The sequence below is a fragment of the Neoarius graeffei genome, chromosome 5 (genome assembly GCF_027579695.1).
Source record: "Neoarius graeffei isolate fNeoGra1 chromosome 5, fNeoGra1.pri, whole genome shotgun sequence".
Lineage (NCBI taxonomy): Eukaryota > Metazoa > Chordata > Actinopteri > Siluriformes > Ariidae > Neoarius > Neoarius graeffei.
In genome coordinates, this window is record NC_083573.1 from 39,484,597 (window position 1) to 39,510,967 (window position 26,371).

Sequence of the window (26,371 nt, forward strand, 5' to 3'; positions counted from 1 at the left end):
ATTACAACCTGTAATTTAAATGTTTTTATTTATTTATTTATTTATTTTTAATCTGAATTTTATGTAATGGATATGCACAAAATAGTCTAAGTTGATGAAGTGAAATGAGAATTTTTTTTTTTATTTAAAAATAAAAAACTGAAAATTGGCATGTGCATATATATTCACCCCCTTTGCTATGAAGCCCCAAAAAAGTTCTGGTGCAACCAATTACCTTCAGAAGTCACATAATTAGTGAAATAAAGTCCACCTGTGTGCAATCTAAGTGTCACATGATCTGTCAGGGTATATATATATATATACACCTTTTCTGAAAGGCCCCAGAGGCTGCAACACCACTAAGCAAGAGGCAACACTAACCAAACAACACCATGAAGACTAAGGAGCTCTCCAAACAAGTAAGGGACAAAGTTGTTGAAAAGTACAAGTCAGGGTTGGGTTATATAAAAAAAAAAAATTTATATATATATATATATATATATATATATATATATATATATATATATATATATATACACACACACACACACCGTATACATACATACATACATACATACATACAGTTAGGTCCATATATATTTGGACACTGACACAAATTTTGTTTTTTAACCTGTTTACTGAAACATATTCAAGTTATAGTTATATAATGACTTTCAGCTTTCATTTGAGGGTATCCACATTAAAATTGGATGAAGGGTTTAGGAGTTTCAGCTCCTTAACATGTGCCACCCTGTTTTTAAAGGGACCAAAAGTAATTGGACAATTGACTCAAAGGCTATTTCATGGGCAGGTGTGGGCAATTCCTTCGTTATGTCATTCTCAATTAAGCAGATAAAAGGCCTGGAGTTGATTTGAGGTGTGGTGCTTGCATTTGGAAGATTTTGCTGTGAAGAAAACATGCAGTCAAAGGAGCTCTCCATGCAGGTGAAACAAGCCATCCTTAAGCTGCGAAAACAGAAAAAACCCATCCGAGAAATTGCTACAATATTAGGAGTGGCAAAATCTACAGTTTGGTACATCCTGAGAAAGAAAGAAAGAAAGAAAGAAAGAAAGAAAGAAAGAAAGAAAGAACTGGTGAACTCATCAATGCAAAAAGACCTGGACACTCACAGAAGACAACAATAGTGGATGATCGCAGAATAATTTCCATGGTGAAGAGAAACCCCTTCACAACAGCCAACCAAGTGAACAACACTCTCCAGGACATAGGCGTATCAATATCCAAATCTACCATAAAGAGAAGACTGCATGAAAGTAAATACAGAGGGTTCACTGCATGGTGCAAGCCACTCATAAGCCTCAAGAATAAAAAGGCTAGATTGGACTTTGCTAAAAAACATCTAAAAAGTTCTGGAAGAACATTCTTTGGACAGATGAAACCAAGATCAACCTCGACCAGAATGATGGAAAGAAAAAAGTATGGCGAAGGCATGGTACAGCTCATGATCCAAAGCATACCACATCATCTGTAAAACATGGCGGAGGCAGTGTGATGGCTTGGGCATGCATGGCTGCCAGTGGCACTGGGTCACTAGTGTTTATTGATGATGTGACACAGGACAGAAGCAGCCGGATGAATTCTGAGGTATTCAGAGACATACTGTGTGCTCAAATCCAGCCAAACTGATTGGTCGGCGTTTCATAATACAGATGGACAATGACCCAAAACATAAAGCCAAAGCAACCCAGGAGTTTATTAAAGCAAAGAAGTGGAATATTCTTGAATGGCCAAGTCAGTCACCTGATCTCAACCCAATTGAGCATGCATTTCACTTGTTAAAAGCTAAACTTCAGACAGAAAGGCCCACAAATAAACAGCAACTGAAAACTGTTGCAGTAAAGGCCTGGCAGAGCATTAAAAAGGAGGAAACACAGCGTCTGGTGATGTCCATGAGTTCAAGACTTCAGACAGTCATTGTCAACAAAGGGCTTTCAACCAAGTATTAGAAATGAACATTTTATTTACAATTATTTAATTTGTCCAATTACTTTTGAGCCCCTGAAATGAAGGGATTGTGTTTTAAAAAAATGCTTCAGTTCCTCACATTTTTATGCAATCATTTTGTTCAACCCACTGAATTAAAGCTGAAAGTCTGAACTTCAACTGCATCTGAATTGTTTTGTTCACAATTAATTGTGGTAATGTACAGAACCAAAATTAGAAAAATGCTGCCTCTGTCCAAATATTTATGGACCTAACAGTGTATATTATATATATATATATATATATATATATATATATATATATATATATATATATATATATACAAATCTTTGATGATTCCCCGGAGCACCATCAAATCCATCATCATCAAATGGAAAGAACATGGTACCGCAACAAACCTGCCAAGAGAGGGCCGCCCACCACAACTCACATACCAGGCAAGGAGGGCATTAATCAGAGAGGCAGCACAGAGACCAAAGGTAACACTGAAGGAGCTGCAGAGTTCCACAGCAGAGACTGGAGTATTTGTCCATAGGACCACTTTAAACCATACACTCCACAAAATGGGGCTTTATGGAAGAGTGGCCAGAAAAAAAAGCCATTGCTTAAGAAAACACATTTGGAGTTTGCCCAATAGCATGTGACAGATTCCTAAACACATGGATGAAGATTCTCTGGTTAACTGAGACTAAAATTGAACTTTTTGGACATCATGGGAAATGCCATGTGTGGCACAAACCCAACACCCTGAGAACATCATTCCTACAGTGAAGCATGGTGGTGGCAGCATCATGCTGTGGGGATATTTTTTCATCTGCAGGGACAGGAAAGCTGGTCAGGATTGAAGGAAAGATGGCACTAAATACAGGGCAATTCTGGAGGAAAACCTGTTTGAGTCAGCCAGAGGTTTGAGACTGGGACAAAGGTTCACGTTCCAGCAGGACAATGACCTTAAACATACTGCTAAAGCTACACTGGAGTGGTTTAACGGGAAACATTTCAATGTGTTGGAATGGCCTAGTCAAAGCCCAAACCTTAATCCAATTGAGAATCTGTGGTCAGACTTGAAGATTGCTGTTCACCAGCAGAACCCATCCAACTTGAAGGAGCTGGAGCAGTTTTGCCTCGAGAAATGGACAAAAATCCCAGTGGCTAGATGTGACAAGCTAATAGAGATTTGTCCAAAGTGACTTGCAGCTATAATTGCCGCAAAACGTGGCTCTACAAAGTACTGACATTAGGGGGGTGAATAGTTATGCACGTTGAAGTTTTCTGTTATTTTGTCCTATTTGTTGTTTGCTTCAAAGTAAAAAAAAAAATTCACATCTTCAAAGTTGTAGGCATTTTCTGTAAATGAAAGGATGCAAACCCTCAAACAATCCATTTTAATTCCAGGTTGTGAGGCAACAATATCTGAAAAATGCCAAGGGGGGGTTGAATACTTTTGGAAGGTACTGTACATCATTCTGTCGCTAAACAAACAGCTGATCACACCGAGGTGCTCGCTGACCGTCGATATTTATTAGTTTGGTCCTGTGTTTCCTTTCCTTCACAACATAATGTCTTTTCTTCTTGCTTTCCGTGAAGCAGGAAAAAATAGTGGAGAATCTAGGACCATATGGCCCTAAATTCATTAATTGTTTTATTTAAAAAAATGATAACATTGGAAGTCTGTGATTTGAATTCAGTAGTGTTTGGTCCACTAAACAAAAATAACTGGGTGTCAGGGAAAATTCTTTTTATGACCTACACTTGAAAAATCTGAAAGGCATTCTACCTTTAACTGTCTTTGTTTCCACTTATTTCAGTAAAAACAAACACTGCAAACAATAAACCTCTAAGGCAGTCCTTTCCAGCTGACATTATTTTAAGTTTTTTATATTATGTGCATTTTATTTACCTTTGAGATTCTTAAAAAAAATCCACTTAGCATCACTTAAATAATTTTGGTCCTCTTGGGTTTAATTAATTCTTTCCTTTAGTCCCTTATCTTGTATGACTGCTTGCTCAATAATTCCCTTTTATTGGTTAATATTATGACAGTGTCTGCATAAATTAGAGCATGTTTCATGTAAAGTCAATGTATATAAAAGTAGATTTGAGAATGTTATATGGGTATGACATATAAGGGACTAGCAGACAACAATTTGCATTCACACAGCTCAGCTGACTCATCAGTAGTGACTCAGATCACCACTTGTTTTGATGCATGAAATTTCTTGAAATCAGATACAGTTCATTCAGTTCACTCAAATCTGTGCTTGTTTGCAACTTTGCAATTAAGAGCCAATGTTTTGTTTGTACATGATAGGGGCCATGAATTTTAAAAACTGTCCCATGAAATGGTCATGAAATGAAAAGAAGACAGAAATAAGGGAAGGAAAACTGTTACTGACCATAAATAAACCACAATTTTCTTTGAACAAAGTTAATCTCAAAACTTTTCACATTCTTAAATAGCCAAGTGTGAAATGGCCTTTCTTACAAAAATAAGTAGTGCTTACAGGGAAAAAAAAATGTAATGCAATTTTGCTTTTGTATTATTTTGAAGTAAAGGTAAAGTGCTCTGAGTGCAACAATCACAAAAACAGCTTTGACTTCCAACAGCTGTTAGCTGCAGATTGATTCAGATATACTACTTTAAGGTGCTTTCAGATTTTTAATCATCTTCCTGACAGAACTGGTATCCTGCTACCAAAATAGGTCCAGATTCATGCTGTGACACGATTTTCAGTCTGAAACTTTTTTTTTTCCAACAGCAATTCTAATGTTAATTAAGTTCGGTGCCTTGAGCTATGGTCACACTACAGTTCGCGATGCTTTGTGATGGGTTATCGATGCAAATTTGGCGTTGTGGTGGCGATGCATTGCGATATACAGGCGAGCTAAAAGTTGTGGTCACACAGCAGGCGAACACTTGACTGTCATGCCTTTGCGCACTTGAGCGACCACGCTCACTCACAGGACCCAATCATTATGGGAAACACCCGATGCTGATTTGAGCACAATCAGAACGGGCATATAAGGACACAGAAGCTTTGCAAAGTGTTATCATTATCACTGTTACGTTTGTTTCTTGCCATGTTTATGAGTCCGCTTTCGGTTTCATTTGTGTTTTGTTTTTGTAAATATCACACTTTCTAATAAACACTCTTCCTGCATTTAGATCCGTCTACCATCACATGCATGACAGAATACTTCATAAAGTCTCTGAAAACAGTGTCCTTACATGCGCATGCTGATTGTGCTCAAATCAGCATCAGGTGTTTTCCAGAATGACTGGGTCCCAAGCGCGCACACAATGAGCTCCGAAGGATCCCCGAATTAAATGCACTTTTTAAGTCTCAGTCTTAAGTTTTCTCGCTTTCCGTTACTGTACCGGTAGTTGGTTTTCTACTTTTCATTTGCACACTCAGATCCCCCATTTTTCTCTCCTGTTTCAAATTTGTATCCCAATGCCTTGTGCAAACAGGAAAAGCCCATCACGTGATGCATGTCGTAGTAACTTGAATTGGGTCATGGTGAAGCAGGAAAAAAATAGCGGAGAATTTCGGGCCACATGGCTGAGCCGCTGTATTCATGAGGCTCCTGCGAGCATCAGGGACATGGATTCAAGACAAATACATCTCAAGAGGCTCAAAGAAGGTTCTCTGAGCTTCGGGAAATATTCCCAAACCCATTTGCAAGTACTCATTGCTTAGTTTGTAGACGAAAACATCACCACCAAACTTCATAGAAATTTTTCGCGACGTTTTTGGCCACTCACGAGCCAGAGACACAACAAAAAACAACTCGTGAAGCTAGAACAATTGTTGTGTATTGCACAATTGGTGGCGATGGTACCAATTTTTCATTGCCAAACATTCGCAAACCCATCGCGAACTGTAGTGTGACCATGGCCTTACCATCAAACACGACTTGTGTACGGTACTTATGTACTGTTCAAAACCAAAACAGTATTATACCCAAGTGCAGAAACACAATATACAGCATTGAGAACTATATACATTGTGGGACTTAAACTATAAAGCCAAGTGTCATGACCCCATGACCTAGCCCCTTAGACACAGCTTTTCCTCAGACACCAATAAGACTTTATCCTCAACTTTACTTTACAACAGTCCTTTACTTTGGTCCAGTTTGCAAATTGATGCCATCAAGCAGCAGTAAAACTCTAATAGCTTTATTCTTAACTATATCTTGAGTTGCTGAAGATGAAATGTGTCCTTTTTATCTGAGTGCCAATAGGTGGCTTGATCCACACAATCCCAAAGGTATTATCAATCTTCCATCCTGACTGAGTGCACTCTTTCTCTTTCTGCTTAAGTCTCTATAGCCATGAACCGAATCAATTCTTCACTCCACATCCATGTGATGCCCTGAATAATGAATACAGCATGAACTCAAGCACGCACACACACATACTCTGCCTTCAAAGTCTTTTTTTTCTTCTACCTCCACACTTACACACACATACTCGAGCATACCTTCTTGTCACTGAGGCCAGACACAGTGTCAATGTATTCCTCTTGGATCATGAAGGCCGCTAGGTTGGCTGTATAGCTGGCAAGAAAGATCACAGCAAAGAAAGCCCAGACCAGCACCATAATTTTACTGGTGGTTCCTTTGGGGTTCTCCACAGGCACAGAGTTATTGAACACCAAAGCCCACAAAAGCCATATGGACTTCCCTATGGTGAACTTAGAACCTCCTGCTTCTAAGAGTCAGAGAGAAAGAGAGAGAGAGAGAGAGAGAGAGAGAGAGAGAGACTTACAGGGTTCTTACACATTTTCATTTAAAAATTCCATACTTTTTCCATACTCAAATTTCCAGACTTCACGGTACATTTTTCAGATCATATTTGATGCCACAGTAGAATAAACTAGATGTTTATTATTTAAATAAAAGGTTTTAAAATCCAACTGTTAATATGTATGTTACACTGAGTATGTAAGCTAGTATGCTGCCAGATAATTGCCAGAAGCAAGCAAGTAATAAGCAATTATTCGACGAGGTTGAACAAAATATCGTAATTTGTTCGCGGCAAGCAAGCAATTATTTGCCGATACCAAAGGCAGAGACAAATAATTGCTTGTAAGACACTAACTAATCACAATATTTTGTGTGACCTGAGTTCAATAATTGTTCCATCATTCCATGGAACCATCAATCTTTTTTTTTTGAAATACTGATTATAAAGTTTGTGCAGCGAGGTTTTTTTTCCTTCGTATTTTCACTGTTTTTACTTTCAATTAAGAAATCAAGCCTAAATCTGTCAATTTAGGGAAGTGAGCCATGTTGACAAAAGTGTGAAGACCATTATTTGCACCAAAATGGCTTTCCACCATAATGCGTATGAGCAGACCATTATTTGTAGGCAGTTATTTGCAGTTCACTCAGACAATCAAAACGGCATAAAAAAATTATTTGAATGATAAGTGCTGATATTATATTATTTCATAGGGCCCAGCATTTCTAGTGGCACCACAGTATGAGCACTATACTCTAGATCATACAAATTAATTAAAACCAAACCCAGACAAGTTCAATGCATAGCATTTTATTCAAGCTGCAGTGCTAAAACAATGCCGTGTTATTCTGTTTTTGTCATGTAAATCTGAAAAACTAAACTGATCCCTTCTACCGGTAACAGTAACCGGAGGGATGTTGATGTACAACTCATCAAAAGAAAAGGGAACAGAAGTCCACTGACTTTGCTTCACTGAATATTAGATGGAGTAAAACTGTTTACTGTAAACACTGTTTAACACACTATTTATAGTTTTGTTGAACAAAGTCAAATAATAATAAACAATCATACATTAAAAGAATGCATTTTGAAATCCCAACATAGAACTGAGGATAAAATGGAAAAATATATATATAATCACAAAATGTTTAGAATACTCTCCCCCTTTGTCTGTTTATGTCTCTCCTTTTGTCATAAACACATACACACTGCCACTCAAATACACACACACACACACACACCCACACACACACAAAAACAAACACAGAGGAAACCAGTTGGATCTTGCTGCAAAGACTGGTTGAGCGACAGAGACATCCATATACACGTTCAAATATGAAATAAAACTAGGGTGACCTGACATCCCCATTTTTGGGAGACAGTCCCCATTTTTGGTGGCCTGTGCCCAGAAATGTCCCCATTTTTAACCACGACCGACAGACCCTGGGGGGGACAGATTTCAGCAGATGCCTCACGTATTGTTTTGTGGATTGCTAAGACAGGCTGAGGCCGATAGTAGAGATGTTCTTGAACACCGCTGGTGATAGCCTTTCCAGTATTTTGATTGGTGGAGCTGAGGAACAACTTTTGAGTGGAGCACTAGAATCTTTGCCTAAACTAAAGTCATTCATCCACTCCTGGACAGGTGAACCATAGTCTTTTTTCTTGTAGGCCTAAGTGACATTGTTTGTCATTCATGTTATTTAGCCTTTAAATGTGTAAGCTACATTGTGTAAGCAATGTTGTATACGACATAACATTGCTTGTCACACTGTATTGAGATGTAGCGGTTGACCAAACAAACTGTAGCCTACTGTGCCCAATGCTAGCAGGAGAAAGCTCGGTGCAGCACCAGTCAGTCAGCTGAAGTTGTTGCTAGCTGTAGCGTTGCTGTAACAGAAATCCAGTTGAGGTAAAATTGTAACAGTTCAACAGCATAAGCTAACTTACTCACAAATTGGTGTGTTATCCCACAGAGCAGCTGGCTATGTAAAGCTATAGGCTTATGGTAACGTTGCTAAAGTGTCAGTAATTTGTATAATTTGTTATGATGTGTAGCGGACTACACATTTTGATTAAGGCTACTCATTTAGGCTCGGTCATCAATTCAGCTAAGGCTACAATTTAGGCGATGGGAGATAAGGAATCATTTGTATCCTCAATAATAATAATAATAATCTCATCTCATTATCTCTAGCCGCTTTATCCTGTTCTACAGGGTCGGAGGCAAGCTGGAGCCTATCCCAGCTGACTACGGGCGAAAGGCGGGGTACACCCTGGACAAGTCGCCAGGTCATCACAGGGCCGACACATAGACACAGACAACCATTCACACTCACAATCACACCTACGGTCAATTTAGAGTCACCAGTTAACCTAACCTGCATGTCTTTGGACTGTGGGGGAAACCGGAGCACCCGGAGGAAACCCACGCGGACACGGGGAGAACATGCAAACTCCACACAGAAAGGCCCTAGCCGGCCACGGGGCTCGAACCCGGACCTTCTTGCTGTGAGGCAACAGCGCTAACCACTACACCACCATGCCGCCAATAATAATAATAATAATAATAATAATAATAATAATATGTTACCATACCTTGAAATTGCTTGGATTGAAGTAAAGTGTTCATTTAAATTGTGTTGTCTCATCTCATCTCATTATCTCTAGCCGCTTTATCCTTCTACAGGGTCGCAGGCAAGCTGGAACCTATCCCAGCTGACTACGGGCGAAAGGCGGGGTACACCCTGGACAAGTCGCCAGGTCATCACAGGGCTGATACATAGACACAGACAACCATTCACACTCACAATCACACCTACGGTCAATTTAGAGTCACCAGTTAACCTAACCTGCATGTCTTTGGACTGTGGGGGAAACCGGAGCACCCGGAGGAAACCCACGCGGACACGGGGAGAACATGCAAACTCCACACAGAAAGGCCCTCGCTGGCCACGGGGCTCGAACCCGGACCTTCTTGCTGTGAGGCGACAGCGCTAACCACTACACCACCATGCCGCCAATAATAATAATAATATGTTACCATACCTTGAAATTGCTTGGATTGAAGTAAAGTGTTCATTTAAATTGTGTTGTGTTTTGTATATTTTTAAATATATTGTCCATTACTAGTGCAATGGTATTTAATATATTTACTTTGATGGGTCTAAAACATCTATTTCAGCTCGCCTACAATTTAAGAGTCTATAAATCTAAACTATGTACCCATACCAGAGATGTTCACATTGTCTTTAATTAATGTTAACCAGTTGCAGAATTGGCTTACAGTGCACTCAGTGAGGAAAATCCCACTTTTTATGCAATGCATTATCAAAATACATGAAAACCAGAAATGTCCCCCCTTTTTATTACAAAGATGAAAACAGATGTTTTGATGATATTTTCAACGCCGAACCAAAAATGTCCCTGTTTTTTTCTCAGAAATCTGGTCACCTTAGATAAAACATGGTAGTAAGACAGATAACAAGCTAAGAAGTCTTGTGCGAGTGCCCCACACACAAATAAGTAAGGACAACTATGTTCTCACACACATCTGTTCTAACGCATACACCTACATAAACACACACACACACACACACACACACACACACACACACACACACACACACACACACACTTGCCATCATTCATGCCTGGGGCAGCCATACAACACCGGCAAAACTTGCCAGCTCTCAGAAAACTTGCAATTACCCATTCTTCTATTTGTAGTATTGCAATGTGTGTTTGCACGTATTTTTTTTTTCTGCATAGGTATGATGGAGCCCAAAGTGCTAACGTCAAATAGTTCACTGATGGCAGATGCCACAAAAATCACCTCAGACATATTGTGCACACGTCTTGCTTTCAGTGACCTGAGACTCACACTGGTTTGAACATTTTGGCTTAATTTTATATTTTATGGAAAAAAAAGTAGGGGCAATAATCTGGAAACAAAAATATTTTTCCATACTCTATTTTCCTTTTTCCATACTTATCCAAACCTGGAAATTCAAATCAAATTCCATACTTTTCAATACTGCGTAGGAACCCTGGTCTTAGACTGGGGGAAAAAAAAAGAAAAAAATTGTGTTTGGATTTCTCCATTTTTTTCTAGTCTATTCTTAGTTTAATTGCAATAAACTGGACGCAGCGCACCAGAATGGATGCAAGACAAGAGCTGCTCATTAAGTGATATAAGCTGTACATTAAGAGAAATGAGTGAGTGAATAGAGGCGCAGTAGGATGCCTACAGAGCAACTGTACTCCTCTATTATACATGAGGGCTGAGGAAGAGTGAAAACTCAGCAGCAGCTACTGCAGAGCAATCAAACACAGATCTACAAAGAGATAAGGCGAGATGAGTTTACTTATTAGTCTTTCTCAGAATTCCTCTGCTGCACAGTACGAGTGTGTTCATTCATCTCTATAGACAGCATGCTAGTCATGTAAAATATGGCCATTATTAAAAAGCAATAGAGATTTCTGAGAGCTGGCACAGTGAACTGGAAAACAACATGGCTGCCAGCAAGTCAGGGGTTTTACTTACTCTTGCCGTTCTGCAGACTGCGGTTATATCCAACTGGACTGAAGAATTCAAAGATAAAAACAGTCACTGCTACCACAGTCAGGCACATAACAAACATCATCACCCAAACTGCAGGGCTGTATGGCTCTGAGAGAAGAGAGAAAGGTAACCAAAAGAGATAGACAGTAAAAAAGAGAGAGAGACAGACAGACAAAAAGGAGAGAAATAGATCCAAACAACACTGTATCCCCTCGACACAATTGCATTTGTATTGATCATTAGGTTACAAAGAGCATCTTATAATATAAAAGCAGACACAGATCCATTAATAACAAAAATTGTAGCATTCGGTAAGGGAATGTTTATCTACTGCATTTCTCTGAAGTAAAATAAATAGTTTGTTATGATAGGGAACATTAAGTCTGATTGATTTGTACAATATGCACCATCCATGCACTCATTGATCACAGTGTTAAAAATGGTTTTAAGCCTGCAGTGATAAAACTGTTTTTCATCATGAGACATGTACTCACCAAGGAAGGCAGAGGGTGAGACTGTGCCATTACTACGGGAGACCATGACACTGATTCCTGTCTCCACAAAGGGCACTGAGAAGTCAATGACCTCTGATCTCTCCTCATTGATGGTGAGGGAGCCGATAGCCATGTCCGCACGCTTATCCACGACCTAGAGCACAGGAAGAATAACTGAGCACCTACAGTACAGTGTGGTAGCTGCCACTCAACTTGTACAGCCCTAGAATTATAATTCTAATATTATTTAGCACTACCCACACACCGTGAAAATACATTATTCATGTATGAATTTATACAGCCAGTCCACCAATCGCAAGGAATCCAGACTCAGCTATGCTTATGCATTAATTGCTTTCCAGCACAGAAAACACACACACACACACACACACACACACACACACACACACACACACACACACACATATCTATGTCTTACTTCAAGGTGTGTTGCTTCATTTAAGGCAAATGAGTAAGGCTGGAAATAGCAGCCTTTTTATAAGACATTCAACCTGACACTAGTGAGCAATTCATTGTGCTGGATTAAATTCTGTAATACAGTACAAGTATACATGAATTCAGCAGTAGCTACAGTAAGTGTCAAGTGCATGCTCAAGACTGTGCTTTTTTTTCAAAGACAGTTGGAATAAGAACCTGTGTCCAGAGGTCTTCCTGGTGCTTTTCTTGCTGGTAACCCGAGGACACACTGGCGGACACCAGTGATGCGGAAAGATATCAAGTTGAAGAAGGAAGTCTTCAGAGTAATGCTCACATACCACTTTTTCTTTTTTAACCAACAGGGAATGGCTCCTTGAACCAGTTCTGTTCAGGATTCTTTGAACTTTGGTGCCTGCTAGTGAACCAGCCTGCGTTTTCACCAGTTTTGAGTGGAACCATTGTAATCAAGGATGTGTCATGAATGGAGGGCATTGCACCATGCAGAATGGACGTAAAAAGTAGTAGCAAGATGGCATTGTGCATTGATTATCTGCAAGCTTTTTTTCTTCTGTTATTGCAGATATTTATTTTCTTTCCTTTTTTTCTGAAGATGTATCCTTTGTCATTGTGTTCTCCACTGCTGCCCTCTGATTCCTCTCCAAACTAATGACAAGCCCATTAGTCATCACAGTTCATGCTGGAAAAACCAGCTATGTTTTGGGTCCAGCTGGGAACCAACTTTTCAGGTTCTGAACCAATTTATTTTTGGTTGAAATGCTCTGAATAATTCAAAATTTGGTGAGCAAACCAGAACAGAACCCATTCCCTGTTTGTGGAAAAAGGGTAACAGAGGGCTCTCCTGAATCGATTGAGAGGTATTGGACTGCCAGAAGGGCTGAAGCAGTTCCTGAAGCAAAAGCTTGCACATGGAGTGGCCATGGAGGAAGAATTTTAGGTGGCCCCAAAGGTGTTCTGACAAACAGATTGATGCTTCAATTGGTGGAGACAGACTATACACAAGTTCTGTTAAGCAAGCATGGGGGAATGTAGTAGTTTGAGGAAACCCTTAACCTAGTGGGAATGCCCTCACTTCAGGGTCAGTGGTATTTTGGAGTCCGTCTCTGTGGCTGAGGATACTATGGCTATAACTATGTTGAAGGCACTAGCCAAGGTTGTCGTCAGATGGCCAAAACACTTCTCCAAAGTTTCCTGGCTATGAAATGGTGAAAGAAGAAAGAGGAGACTCTGTTTGACAGTCATATAATTCAATGTGGGTTCCACCAAGGCCATTTACTCTTGCACAGCTTTGTAATGGGTCATGGTGTATGCTAATCCAGTGTACACACTGCACAAAAAATGAAACTTGAATTTGAGGGGAAAATTACTTAATACTAATGAAATTATTTTGCTGCATGGACAGATATTTTTACTTGATAAGGCATCTTGGAATAAGTTGATTGAACTCTAGAACTAGGTTTAATAATCTCAGAACTGGTGTCTTGTGTTCTTCTAATAGGAAATGCTAGATTGTTTCAACTATTTTCAAGATATTTTCACTTGCTAAGATATAATTTTTTGCAGTGCATGTGTTTTGTGGATTTGGAGAAATCCAAATCAGATAGTTTTCCTAGACATTTGTTTTGGGAGGTACTACAGGAATATAGGGTATCTGGGTCACAATACCATTCTATACAGTCTCTGTACGAGCTCTATTAGAGTGCCATCCATATTCTTGGCACACAGTCAGATCTGCACAAGCACTGCAGAGTGCTATCAAGGGCTCTGAAACACTAGTGGAAATCCAGATTCAGCACCCTTGTTTTGGACCACAATGATGGAGCTGTACAGAGGGCAGGGTCAGATAATCATACATCAAAGGCTTACACTGGTTGAGGATGCTCAGAAGAGGTGAAAAAGTCCCAAACAAATGAGAGTATTTCTCTGTATCTTTCTCTGGTTAAATTTATAGAGGAATACACAAATTTGAGTATGACTGAGGCACCACCAGACCAACCAAAAAAGATCCCTGCTGCTGCCCTAGTGGATCCTAGACTCGTCTTTTCTCTTTCCTTTTTATTCCCTTCAAATAAATTCCCCCATCATTTCTTTTTTCTCCTCCTTTATTTTTTCCTCGGTTTTTTCCACTTTTTTCAGGCATTCTCCAAATAAATGGACACCCTCCTTCAAGCCATCCTCCAACAACAGGAAGTACTCTAGGTGCCAGTAAGGAGCCTGCAGGAGGTCATAGAGGACCTAGTAACTTCTAGGAGAGGTGTGGCTGTAACCCAAACCCTACACAACACTAAACAAACCAAGAAGTGTCACCGTACCAAAGTAATGATGGAGGATAATGCCCTAGATACCTTCCTTACTCCGAGAGACCTCTGGGATAAAAGCAATTGATGTAGCACTTCCTTACTAGCAGGGGAAGCCCAGCATGCTTATTTTTCTCTCACTCAGAGGACACCAATGACTATGACAAGTTAAAGGGGGAGATCCCTGAAAGGGTCAGACTGGCACCAACTACTGCTGCTGAATACAACTGGGCCTGCCAACCTGGATAGGTCACTTGACAGCAGATGGTGCAGCTCTTTTTGGATTTCAAAGGTCCTAACAAACAAGTGGATCACTATGGACCAATTACATTCAATCAATCAATCTTTATTTATAAAGCACAGTTCAAACAACACTGAGGTGTTAACCAAAGTGCTGAACAGACCTAAAGACAGGAACTGGGATATAGAAACTGCTAAACAAAAACAGTATTAAGATCCTAAAACATTTAAGGTATATACCACAGTTACCCAGCAGAGTTATTGTAGTAATACAAAAAAGGACCCTAAAATTAATAAAAACCACTTCAACCAAGCACCAAAGCAAGCTCACAATGCTAACTAGTTAAATGCCCGTGAAAACAACGTGTTTAGCCTAGACCTAAAAGGGTGAGGGTGCAGACCTAGCCTGAAATGGTAGTCTGTTCCATAGCCTAGGAGTAAATGCACAGTATCCCATTGATTTAAGCTTGGCTCAGGGGATAACCAGAAGCAACTGATCAGAAGTCTTCAGGTCGGGGCATTAGGAACCAGGAGCTCAGCAAGATAAGATGGTGCTAAACCATTAAGGGATTTATAAACAATAAGTAAAATTTTAAACGCAACTCTAAATTTTACAGGCAGGTAAAGAAGGGAGGCCAGAATTGGTGTATTGCACTCATGCTTACGCTTTCCCATTGTAAATCTCATTGCCGCTTTTTGTACAAATTGCAAATGAGAAAAAAGAAGGTATGACCTCAGCTAGCAGTTTCAGCTGAAAGAAACAATTCTTAACAACTAAATTAACCTGTTTACCAAGCTTAAGACTGCTGTCAAAAATGACACCAAGGCTCCTAGCATATAATTTACATTAAAGCTATATGGCCTTTCGATTTCATAAAATTGATGAAATTTAGTTCCCTCTGAAATTTGGTCATTGTGATATATGTTTATTTCTACAATATCTAAAAAAAACCAGGCCATTCTGTGGGTGGGAAGTTATTTAATTTGAAGGGATTCCCTAGCAAATAATGTGCATGAAATCGCTCGCTTTGCTCAGTCAAGCAGACACAGCAAGTTCGGTGTGCGCATGCGCAGGTTTACCTGCTCCTTCTTCTTCTCTTTCTTTTACGTTTTATGGCAGCTGGCATCCAGTGTTGCATTACTGCCATCTACAGGTTTAACTTGACCGTGCAGTGACAGTTACATCATTCGGTCACTAAACGAACAGCTGATCACACCGAGGTGCTCGCTGACTGCCGATATTTTTTAGTTTCATTCTGCTTTTCCTTTCCTTTGCAACATAATGTCTTTTCTTCTCACTTTCAGTTACTGTGGTTGGTCTTTCACGTTTCATTCGCATCCTCCATTTTCCTCTACTGTTTCAAATTTATATCCCACAATGCCTTGCGTGAATGGGGAAAGCCCACCACGTGATGTATGATGTACAACCCCAATTCCAAAAAAGTTGGGACAAAGTACAAATTGTAATATAAAAACAGAATGCAATAATTTACAAATCTCAAAAACTGATATTGTATTCACAATAGAACATAGACAACATATCAAATGTTGAAAGTGAGACATTTTGAAATCTCATGCCAAATATTGGCTCATTTGAAATTTCATGACAGTAACACATCTCAAAAAAGTTGGGACAGGGGCAATAAGAGGCTGGAAAAGTTAAAGGTACAAAAAAGGAACAGCTGGAGGACCAAATTGCAACTCATTAGGTCAATTGGCAATAGGTCATTAACATGACTGGGTATAAAAAGAGCATCTTGGAGTGGCAGTGGCTCTCAGAAGTAAAGATGGGAAGAGGATCACCAATCCCCCTAATTCTGCACCGACAAATAGTGGAGCAATATCAGAAAGGAGTTCAACAGTGTAAAATTGCAAAGAGTTTGAATATATCATCATCTACAGTGCATAATATTATCAAAAGATTCAGAGAATCTGGAAAAATCTCTGTGCATAAGGGTCAAGGTCAGAAAACCATACTGGGTGCCTGTGATCTTCGGGCCCTTAGACAGCACTGCATCACATACAGGCATGCTTCTGTATTGGAAATCACAAAATGGGCTCAGGAATATTTCCAGAGAACATTATCTGTAAACACAATTCACTGTGCCATCTGCTGTTGCCAGCTAAAACTCTATAGTTCAAAGAAGAAGCCGTATCTAAACATGATCCAGAAGCGCAGACGTCTTCTCTGGGCCAAGGCTCATTTAAAATGGACTGTGACAAAGTGGAAAACTGTTCTGTGGTCAGACGAATCAAAATTTGAAGTTCTTTATGGAAATCAGGGACGCCGTGTCATTCAGACTAAAGAGGAGAAGGATTACCCAAGTTGTTATCAGCGCTCAGTTCAGAAGCCTGCATCTTTGATGGTATGGGGTTGCATTAATGCGTGTGGCATGGGCAGCTTACACATCTGGAAAGACACCATCAATGCTGAAAGGTATATCCAGGTTCTAGAGCAACATATGCTCCCATCCAGATGACGTCTCTTTCAGGGAAGACCTTGCATTTTCCAACATGACAATGCCAAACAACATACTGCATCAATTACAGCATCATGGCTGCGTAGAAGAAGGGTCCGGGTACTGAACTGGCCAGCCTGCAGTCCAGATCTTTCACCCATAGAAAACATTTGGCACATCATAAAACGGAAGATACGACAAAAAAGACCTAAGACAGTTGAGCAACTAGAATCCTACATTAGACAAGAATGGGTTAACATTCCTATCCCTAAACTTGAGCAACTTGTCTCCTCAGTCCCCAGACGTTTACAGACTGTTGTAAAGAGAAAAGGAGATGTCTCACAGTGGTAAACATGGCCTTGTCCCAACTTTTTTGAGATGTGTTGTTGTCATGAAATTTTAAAATCACCTAATTTTTCTCTTTAAATGATACATTTTCTCAGTTTAAACATTTGATATGTCATCTATGTTCTATTCTGAATAAAATATGGAATTTTGAAACTTCCACATCATTGCATTCCATTTTTATTGACAATTTGTACTTTGTCCCAACTTTTTTGGAATCGAGGTTGTAGTATCTTGAATTGGGTCATAGTGAAGCAGGAAAAAATAGTGGAGAATTTAGGGCCACATAACCCTAAATTCATTCTTTGTTCTAGTTTACAAAAACTAATAAAATTGGAAGTCTGTAATTCGAATTCAGTAGCTTTCGGTCCACTAAACAAAAATAATTGGATGTCAGGGAAAATTCTTTTTATGACCTACACTTGAAAAATCTGAAAGACAGTCTACCTTTAAGCAGATAATGGACTAAGGCTGCTAAGCAGCATATCATTTGTGTTTGCTGGTCCAAATAAGAAAATTTCACTTTTATTTTCATTTAAACCAAGAACATTTTGTGCCATCCAATTCTTTAGGTCCTTGAGACAATCTAGAAGTGGTTCAAGAGTTATTACTTGCAGGTCAATAAATTTGGGTATAATTCCAAATAAGCATTTGATGAGAATACTTCATCTGTATTAACTGAAAATGTCCTGGCTTGGAGTTACAACCCAAACCAGCCAAGGGTTAATCCTTTAATACCCACAGTCTGATCAAGATTTGACAGGAGGATGTCATGGTCAATGGTATCAAAGGCTTCCCTTAGGTCAAGGAGCACCAGAGCAGCAGACCAGGTCAAGAATTCATCAAATATCATTAAAAACCTTTAAAAGTGCTGTATCAGTACTATGGTATTGCTTAAAACCAGACCGACTTGAAGTTTGTTTTCATCTATAAAAAGTCTGAAGCTGACCAAAAACTATTCTCTCTAGAACCTTTAACATGAAGGGCAGTTGGGAAATCGGCCAAGAATTAAACAAAACTAAAGGGACCAAGTTGTGTTGTTTTTTTTTTTAAATAAGGGGCCACACAACTGCATGTTTAAAATAAGCAGGGAAGATCCCACTAGTAAGAGAACAATTTATGAGTTTTAAAAGGAAAGGCCCAAGAGTGTCAAAAGCATCTATCAATCAGCGACTTGGCAAAATATCAGAAAAACAGCTTGTCGGTTTGAGATCAGTGACCAGTTTAGTCAAAGTAGAAAGAGACACAGGTTCAAACTGAGTAAAAACAGCTGAACAACTTAGTGTTAGACAAACCTAACAATGGTGGCACGATATTAGATCGAATACCCTCAACCTTGGGGCGGCACGGTGGTGTAGTGGTTAGCACTGTCGCCTCACAGCAAGAAGGTTCTGGGTTCGAGCCCAATGGCCGACGGGGGCCTTTCTGTGTGGAGTTTGCATGCTAACCCCGTGTTTGCGTGGGTTTCCTCTGGGTGCTCCAGTTTCCCCCACAGTTCAAAGACATGCAGGTTAGGCTAATTGGTGGCTCTAAATTGACTGTAGGTGTGAATATGAGTATGAATGGTTGTCTGTCTGTATGTGTTAGCTCTGCGATGATCTGGCAACTTGTCCAGGGTGTACCCCGTCTCTCGCCCATAGTCAGCTGGGATAGGCTCCAGCTTGCCTGAGACCTTGCACAGCAGGGCAGGAATTTCACGAGGGCCACGAGGGCCATGGCCCTCATGCCCTCTCAATTTGGCCTTGTGCCCTTGGAAAAAAAATATCTGCCGTAAGGCCACAGTGGCCTTGATGCCCTGCGGTTTTGTAGTCTGCCACGTGACTGCCAGTAGGCTTTAACATCACCTGCGTCTATTGAGAAAAAAATATGTCTTTTGATGACATTCTGGATTCTTATTGGGCAACTCATCAGTGGTGGATCGGACTCGAACCTGGCATGAACCGCTCCGATGTGCTATAATGACACCAATCTATCACCAGCCAACCAGGAGACTTAATCAAACGCATCCCTCGCCCACTTGTGTCCGCGTCTGAGACGTTGAATTTTCACAGAAGGAGGGAAGAAGTTGACTGAGGTAAGACTGTGTGATAAATTAACGAACGAATAAGATAGGAATTTCAACATATAGGGCTTAAGTTTGTTACTGTTAAATAAGCATTGCTTGTACAGTAACGTTATGTCGTTACAACGTTAACCCACTTTTAACGTGCCGAGTACCGACTGTAGCCAGTAACAAATGCTAATTAGCTTGCTGTCAAGTTTTTCCTTTGTTGAGCTTTAAGCGTAAGGTCATGGATGTTACTACTGCTTGTTCCTGCCGTAATATGATATGTGATATGTGCTGTTGTCTGTTCATAGCCACTTTTTTAATCTATGCAGTTAGCATTGTTTTGTTACTAGTATTGTATGTTTCTTTTTGCTGTTTAACCGAAGTGTAACTGCTGCCATCTTGACGAGATCACCATCGCAAGAGATTTTATCTCGTTTTTGGCATCATTACAACATTAACATTTACTTTTATTCATTGTCATATACATTCTAGTATGTGTTCCATTTACAGTCAAACATTTTGATGTACTCCAGGCTCAATTTTGATTAATCAAAAATCTGCGTAGTAGTACAGTCTGAAGATGCTCTTGCACATTCGGTGTCAATTGAACAAAAATTATGGGAGGATATAGGTTTAATAAGTTTTACAATTTTTGAAGTGAGTGATGGATTGATAAGTTTAGATGTGTTCAATATTTTCTTATCTTCAGACATAATAGTGTAGGAGATGTTTCTTTACGGGCGGCACGGTGGTGTAGTGGTTGGTGCTGTCGCCTCACAGCAAGAAGATCTGGGTTCGAGCCCTGTGGCCGGCAAGGGCCTTTCTGTGCGGAGTTTTCATGTTCTCCCTGTGTCCACGTGGGTTTCCTCTGGGTGCTCCGGTTTCCCCCACAGTCCAAAGACATGCAGGTTAGGTTAACTGGTGACTCTAAATTGACCATAGGTGTGAGTGTGAATGGTTGTCTGTGTCTATGTGCCAGCCCTGTGATGACCTGGCGACTTGTCCAGGGTGTACCCCAACTTTTGCCCGTAGTCAGCTGAGATACGCTCCAGTTTGCCTGCGACCCTGTAGAACAGGATAAAGCGGCTAGAGATAATGAGATGAGATGTTTCTTTACCTGCTTGATAGTTTTGACTGAGACTCCAATCTTCCTCAGAAGAGTCATTAGTCCTTAAATTAAATTCATTATAGACATGAACTTAAAATCATTGTTTTATTTTATGGCCTTGGTGCCTTGGCTTTTGGCCTTCATGCCAAATTAGCGGGTAGGTGGAGCTCGTTAGCCTTGGTTGGCAGTCCACCTAGGAGAAGGAAAACTCTGATTTCAAACCTCCGCGGCCTTGCAGCTATACCCTGTCTGGGATAGGCCATCAAGTTCTGGTATCTTCAAACCAGATAGCTTCGGGCTGACGAGGCTCGATAACCTGGCTGGCAACTCATCTAGGAGAGAAAACTCCAAAATTAACCGCTGCTGTCTTGCGACTTACCCTTCCATGGGAGAGACTTCGGGAGTAAACCCTGAGGATAAATCTGGAGGTGGAGTCCATTAGGCGGGTCATCGTTGTTACAACCTCGTCCCGGCAACTCCTGCGTCGCCCTGATGTCAGGCGTACTTGCTTGCATTTCCCCTGGACCCCATCAGCTGCGAGGAGAGGGGGGACCTACTGCATGGGCAACAGTCAGTCCTCCATATTAATCTGCCCAGGCTTGCACCTGGAGAGGCCACTCCAGCTTCACTGTTCTTCAGCGTAGGAATAACACAGGGAGCAGCAGTCTACCAGTTATAAGCCCATGCTCCTTTGGTGTAGAGCTGGGTGCTAGTGGTTGCTCTCAGCGGTGGGAGGAATTTTTCAATTCCATTGGGTAGTCACCACCCGCCTTAATCCGGGCAGCCCTCGGACAATAAGGTACTACCCCGCCACAACCTGCTTGCTCCATTGGGTGCTTGGAGCTAGGACAAAATCGACAGGCAGGTTGTAAATCCCAGCACCTGGCAAACATCGTTCACGTACTATGAAGACACCAGCTCTTCAAATATCAAGCTGGAATGTAAGAACAATGTGTCCTGGTTTTAATTGCGACCCTCAGTTTATGGATGACCTTCGGAAGACCACTGTAATAGACAGAGAACTCTACCGCCTCAACGTCGACATTGCAGCATTGCAAGAGACTAGACTGCCTGATGTGAGATCCTTACGAGAACAGAATTGCACATTTTTCTGGCAGGGGAAAAGATTCGACAAGCCTAGACTACATGGTGTAGGCTTTGCAGTTAAGAACTCCTTGCTGTCCACCATCGAGCCGCCTTTAGGGGGTTCGGAGAGACTTCTGACCTTACGGATGATAACTAGAACAGGTGTAGTCAACTTTGTGTGTGTTTATTCACCAACTCTATGCTCCACCATGGAAGAGAAAGACCAGTTCTATGATGCCCTTGGCTCAACCATCAAGAGTGTGCCCAGCAAGGAAGGACTCTTTATCATGGGAGACTTCAACGCTAGGGTCGGTACTGACTTTGAAGCTTGGCCGTCTGTCATCAGCCATTATGGTATTGATAAGATGAACAAAAATGGCCAAAGGCTTCTAGAGCTCTGCTCTTTCCACAACCTGGTGGTGACCAACACCTTCTTCCAGAACAAGGAGAGGCACAAAGTTTCATGGCGCCACCCAAGATCCAACCGATGGCACCAGCTAGACCTGATTCTCACCAGGAAAAAGACCTGAACTACATTCATAACACCAGAAGCATGCACAGCACTGACTGTGACACCGACCATGTCCTTGTTCACTCTGTCCTTTGCCTTGTTCCATGCAAGCTACATCACTCCAAGACGAAGTGCGTCCCGCGTATTAATGCCAGTCGAGCCTCATGTCCACTCAGAGTACAAACGCTTCTTGATTCCCTAAAAACATCTTTGGGAAATGGCCTTTCACCTGCAGAGACAGCTGAATCGAAATGGACTCATGTACGCACCACCCTATACCAATCTGGGCTCGAGGCATTCGGAAGCAAGGAACAACGGAACCAGGATTGGTTTGAAGCCAATTGGCAGGAAATGGAGCCCGTAGTGGAGGCAAAGTGTGCTGCGCATTTAGCCCACGTAAGCAATCCATGTCAGGCTACAAGGGATGCACTGAGAGCTGCACGCAGTAGATGCCAAAAGGCGGCCCGACGCTGCACAAATGGCTACTGGCTGAAGCTCAGTCAGAGGATCCAGTCTGATGCTGACTGCGGAAACACTGGCAGCATGTATGCAGGCATTAAGAAGGCCACAGGCCCGTCAGCTACAAAAGAGCGTCCCACTGAAATCCAAATCTGACGAATTCATCACCGACCAGAAGAAGCAGATGGAGCAATGGGTGGAGCACTATCTAGAACTGTACTCCACCCAAAACATAGTTACAGATGCTGCCCTTGACACCATCAGCCAGCTGCCCATTCTTGTAGAACTGGACAAGGAGCCTACAATGCAAGAACTCAGTAAGGCTATTGACTCCCTATCGAGTGGCAAGGCCCCGGGTGAGGATGAAATTCCCCCCAAAGTGATCAAGCATGGCAAAGAAGCACTTACCCCGGACCTGTACGATCTACTCATACTGGTCTGGAGGGAGGGCTCCGTTCCGCAGGACTGGCGGGGCGCCAAGATTGTAACCCTCTATAAGAACAAAGGCGACCGCAGTGACTGTAACTGCTACAGGGGCATCTCCCTGCTGAGCATAGTGGGTAAGATCCTAGCCAGAGTCGTCCTGGAGCGACTGTATGTCCTAGCAACTTGCTTCTACCTGGAAGCTCAGTGTGCCTTTAGGACTGGCAGGTCCACCATCGACATGATCTTCTCCGTCAGACAACTGCAGGAAAAATGCCGAGAGCAGAACCAACCACTCTTCCTCGCCTTCACTGACCTAACAAAGGCGTTCGACCTCATTAGCAGAAGCGGACTTTTCCTCATCCTGAAGAAGATCGGCTGCCCCCCTAAGTTGCTTTCCATCATAGAGTCCTTCCACACGGATATGTACAGCACTGTCTGTTACAACGGACAAATGTCAACACCATTCCCAATCCACAGTGGAGTCAAGCAGGGGTGTGTTCTCGCACCAACACTGTTCGGGATATTCTTCTCAGTGCTTCTAGCATACGCCTTCAAGGACAACGAAGATGGTGTCTACCTCCACATGCGATCTGACGGAAAGCTGTTCAACCTAGCAAGACTTCGCGCTAAGACCAAGATCAGACACGTCACCATCAGAGAGGCTCTTTTTGCAGACGACATTGTTCTAGCGACCCACTCAGGCGACACTCTACAGAGATTGATCAACCTTTTCGCTAAAGCTTGTGATGAGTTTGGTCTTACCATCAGCATAAAGAAGACTAAAGTGATGGGACAAGGCATTGACCACCCACCACGCATCTATCTTGGAAGCCACAAGCTCAACTCAGTTGAGAAATTCCAGTACCTTGGGTCCATAATTAGCTTGAATCTCTCACTAGAACCAGAGATCAATGCTAGAATAGGAAAGGCCTCAGCAATCATGTCCAAGCTCCACACCAGAGTATGGTCCAACAACAACCTCACCATTAGTACTAAAATGCAGGTGTACAGAGCTTGCGTCCTGAGCACACTTCTTTACTCCAGCGAAACTTGGACAACCTACTCTGCTCAGGAGAGAAGACTCAACAGCTTCCATCTTCACTGCCTCAGATGCATCCTCTGCATCAGTTGGCAAGATAAAAATCCCAAACACCGATGTGCTCAAGCGCGCAGAACTTCCATCTATCTACACGCTCCTTAGCCAACACCATCTTCGCTGGCTGGGCCATGTACGCTGCATGGATGATGGCAGGATACCTAAAGATCTACTGTATGGTGAGTTGTCAGAAGGCTCTAGATCTTGTGGCTGCCCAAGGCTCTGCTTCAAAGACGCCTGCAAGCATGACTTGAAATCCGCCGGGATCAGCATACAGTCTTGGGAGACCACTGCCGAGTCCAGAAGTTCTTGGAAAGCTGCCATTGCAAGCGGGACCAAAGAAGCCGAACTATTACGTAGTGTCAACCAAAAGCGAAAGACAGCAGCACGCAAGTCTTCCCGGCAAGATCAGGAACCATCTTTGTACATCTGTCCTTCTTGCCAAAGAGACTGCCATTTCTGCATCGGCTTGTTTAGCCATGCAAAGAAGTGCTAATCAAGGTGCATCCCATTGTCTCATGAGACAGAAGGAGGCCGACGATGATTTTATGGCCTCGGTGCCCTGGCTTTTGGCCTTCGTGCCCTCAAAAAATTGACAGCACTAAAGGCCAAGTGGCCTTGCTCCTAAAATAATGAAATTCCAGACCTGCTGCACAGGATAAGCAGCTACAGATAATGGATGGATGGATGGATACCCTCAACCTTATCAACAAATCATCCTGTGACACGATACAGCATGACTGGGCTGGTGGATCTATAAGATAATTAATAGCATTAAAAAAAAACCATTGCTGTCTGTGATTTTTTTTTTAAAATAAGATCAGAAAAGAACCTATGTTTCTATGTTTTGAAACTTTTACTGTGTTTTGGTAGTCTAACAGACTACTTTTTCAATATTTCAAAAGAAATCTGAAGTGTGTCCTTTTTCTAGCTATGCTCAGCTCTTCTGAAGACCTGTCGCAATACACGAGTTGCATCATTAAAGCACGGCACAGCCTTTGGTTTAGGGCTGAATGCCTTAAAAGGGGCGATAGAGTCTAGAACAGCAGAGCAGGTGGAATTAAACACAGTAATCATATCCATGCCATTACGAAACAGATTGCCCGTAAGAGTTAAACAAGCCACTTCATTAAAATCCAAAGAAAATTCCCCAGCAGTTGGGTTTTAATAAAATGAGAGCAGTGAGCTGGAGTAACCTGTTCATTAATATGAGGAATAAAATTCAAATTCATTAAAATGGGGGGAAATAATCAGAAAAGCACATGTCACAGGTTTCCACATCAAAAATGTGAATTCCTTGAAATAAAACTAAATCCATAATGTGACCAAGTTTGTGTGTAGGGGTATTAACTGCCTGTAGTATATCAAAAGAGTCAATAAGCAATAAAAAGTCTGTAACCAAAGGTTTAGCAAGACAGCAGGTATGGATATTAAAGTCCCCAATTCAAAGATATGTGTCATATTTAGGCACAATAAGGAGAAACCTTCCTTTTCCTCCTTGTCTTCTTCCCGCACTTTAAAAATAAAAGACCCTGCTGGGGATTGTTTGACCGTACAGCTGCCTGTGTGTGTGTGTGTGTGTGTGTGTGTGTGTGTGTGTGTGTGTGTGTGTGTGTGTGTGTGTTTTCTGCCTGCTGCTACTGCAAGATGATACAATGACCAGGACATTTCTCAAAGCATTCTTAAAGTCCTCCTTCTGTCCTCTTAGGAAACTATCCTCCTGTAACTGTACCTGGTGAAACAAGGAGACAAAAAAATATTCAACGAGGGGCTTGCCTTCAGCTTCGGTGATAGTACTGCCATTCTCTTTCTGGTGCCAGGGGAGGTCTCTTTGTGGAAGGGTCATGACAACTTCCTTTCTCACTGGTATGAACATGCTCTGTGTGGCCTTAGAGGATTCAAGAGCTTCAGTAATGTCTGTAAGCAGGGTTCTTAAAACCAACCGACTTTCATAGTTCTAGGGGGAGAGTCCAAAGCTTGGAACCTTGGAATCTTGGATTATCATTCAAGATGGTGCCTGTGTTTATGGCATGCCATCAGCTTCCATTTGTCTTACTAGTTCTATTTTATTATTTTAATGTCAAA

The 26,371-nt window shown here is 41.5% G+C and overlaps 1 protein-coding gene across 1 annotated transcript in view; it reads right to left on the minus strand.

The window, feature by feature from the left end:
- The window catches only part of LOC132885976 (glutamate receptor ionotropic, NMDA 2D), a 167,106-nt gene that overhangs the window by 47,087 nt on the left and 93,648 nt on the right, over positions 1-26,371 (minus strand). Inside the window, exons 8-10 of the mRNA XM_060920508.1 lie at positions 11,754-11,907; positions 11,242-11,367; positions 6,433-6,662 (exon numbers count right to left, since the gene is read on the minus strand). Coding sequence (XP_060776491.1) covers positions 6,433-6,662; positions 11,242-11,367; positions 11,754-11,907 — 510 coding nt within the window. The remainder of the gene's footprint in view (positions 1-6,432; positions 6,663-11,241; positions 11,368-11,753; positions 11,908-26,371) is intronic.